General features: G+C 55.1%; 1 protein-coding gene across 1 annotated transcript in view; it reads right to left on the reverse strand.

Annotated features, from left to right (window-relative positions):
* KMT2C (lysine (K)-specific methyltransferase 2C) overlaps positions 1-1,229 on the reverse strand; it is a 216,066-nt gene extending 214,837 nt beyond the window's left edge. The window contains exon 1 of the mRNA XM_014944925.1: positions 896-1,229. Within this exon, the coding sequence (XP_014800411.1) occupies positions 896-1,071 (176 nt within the window). The 5' untranslated portion in view covers positions 1,072-1,229. The remainder of the gene's footprint in view (positions 1-895) is intronic.
* Positions 1,230-1,401: the final 172 nt, after the last annotated feature.

A 1,401-nucleotide genomic window follows, 5' to 3' on the forward strand; every position in this document is an offset into this window, starting at 1 on the left:
GGCGCTCGGCGGGGGAAGCTCCTGCCTCAACTTTGCCTGTCCGCACCCGCCTCTGTGGGTGTAGGTGTGAGGAGAGGGGGTGTTCTCCTCGCCACCCGCCAAGAACTGCCTTTTTTTTCCTCTCCCCCCCCTCCAAAAAGAAAAAAAAAAAAAACAATTTTAGTGAAGTTTTAGAAAATACAGTAGCATTCTTGGCAATATAAACATAGCAAAAGAGACTAGTAGTCCTCAACAGCCTGTGAAAAGAAAACCTACGCTATCAAATTCAATGGATGCTTTATTGTACAGATCATATGTTACCTGAAATACACTGTCAGATCAATTCAGATGGTTTTGTAAGTGAGGTTAATTCCATCAATTCCTTCAAAGACAGAGAAAAAGCTTCAGTGCCCTCCAAAAAGAAAAAAAAAAAACCAACAAAAAAACCCACAAAACACAAGAGGAGGTGGGAGATAAAAAGGGAAAGCCAGGAGGAACTACCGCTCAAGCACAGGGAGCAGCGCTGAAGGCAGTGGAGCGTCCTGGAGGAGGAGAGAGCCAAAAAGGAGAAGGGGGAAGGAAAAAAAAAAAAAAAAAACAAGAGGAAGAGGGGGAAGGGGGAAGAGCTAAAGAGAAACTCCGAAGAAGGAGGAGAAGAAAAGGGACAGGGACGGTGAAAGAAAAGTGGGAAAGGGAGAGCAGGCGGAGGAAGACAAAGGTGAAGAAGGAGGAGGAGGAGGAGGGGAAAGTGCAAAGGGGAGAGGAGGAGAAGAAAGAAGGGCCCTTCTCAAAATGGCATTAGGCAGGAGGGAGGGAGGGGGCGAGGAGCAGCGGGTCTCCGCTGACAGCTCTGCCCGCGCCCGGCCGCCGGCCCCCTGCCCCTCTCTGCCTCGCACCACACAAACGCTGAACTTACTTCTTTCTGGCTCTCTGGAAAGGGGAAGCGCCATCTTTGCGAGGCCGGCCCCTAGGTCTTTTGTCTGTGGCTGCTGCTGCTGCTGCTGGGGGGGGAGCTCCGGGCTCGGGGGGCTGCTGCTGCTGCTGAGGCGGCTCCACCACCGCCACCACCAGACTCTTGTCCTCCGTTGACATCCTAGTCAGCAGGACGAGAGAGACACATGGATGATGATGATGAGGATGAAGATGAGGATGGTGATGGGGATCCCGATGCTCCTCCTGCTCCCGCGGCTCCTCTCCTCCTCACCTCCGCCTCCTCCACCTCCGCCTCGCATTGCTGGCCTCAGCCGCCGCCGACCAGCACAGGTAGCAGGGGGAGCAGCATGGGGGGAAAGCAGGGGGAGGCGGGGGGGCGAAGAGAAGAAGAGAGCGAGCGCAGAGGCAGGAAGGGTCTCACACACAATAACACCCCCCTCCCCGGCTCGGCGGGGTCTGCCGGGGCTGGGGGAGGTGAAGGAGAAGCGA

This window comes from Calidris pugnax, unplaced genomic scaffold, assembly GCF_001431845.1.
Source record: "Calidris pugnax isolate Ruff unplaced genomic scaffold, ASM143184v1 scaffold54, whole genome shotgun sequence".
Lineage (NCBI taxonomy): Eukaryota > Metazoa > Chordata > Aves > Charadriiformes > Scolopacidae > Calidris > Calidris pugnax.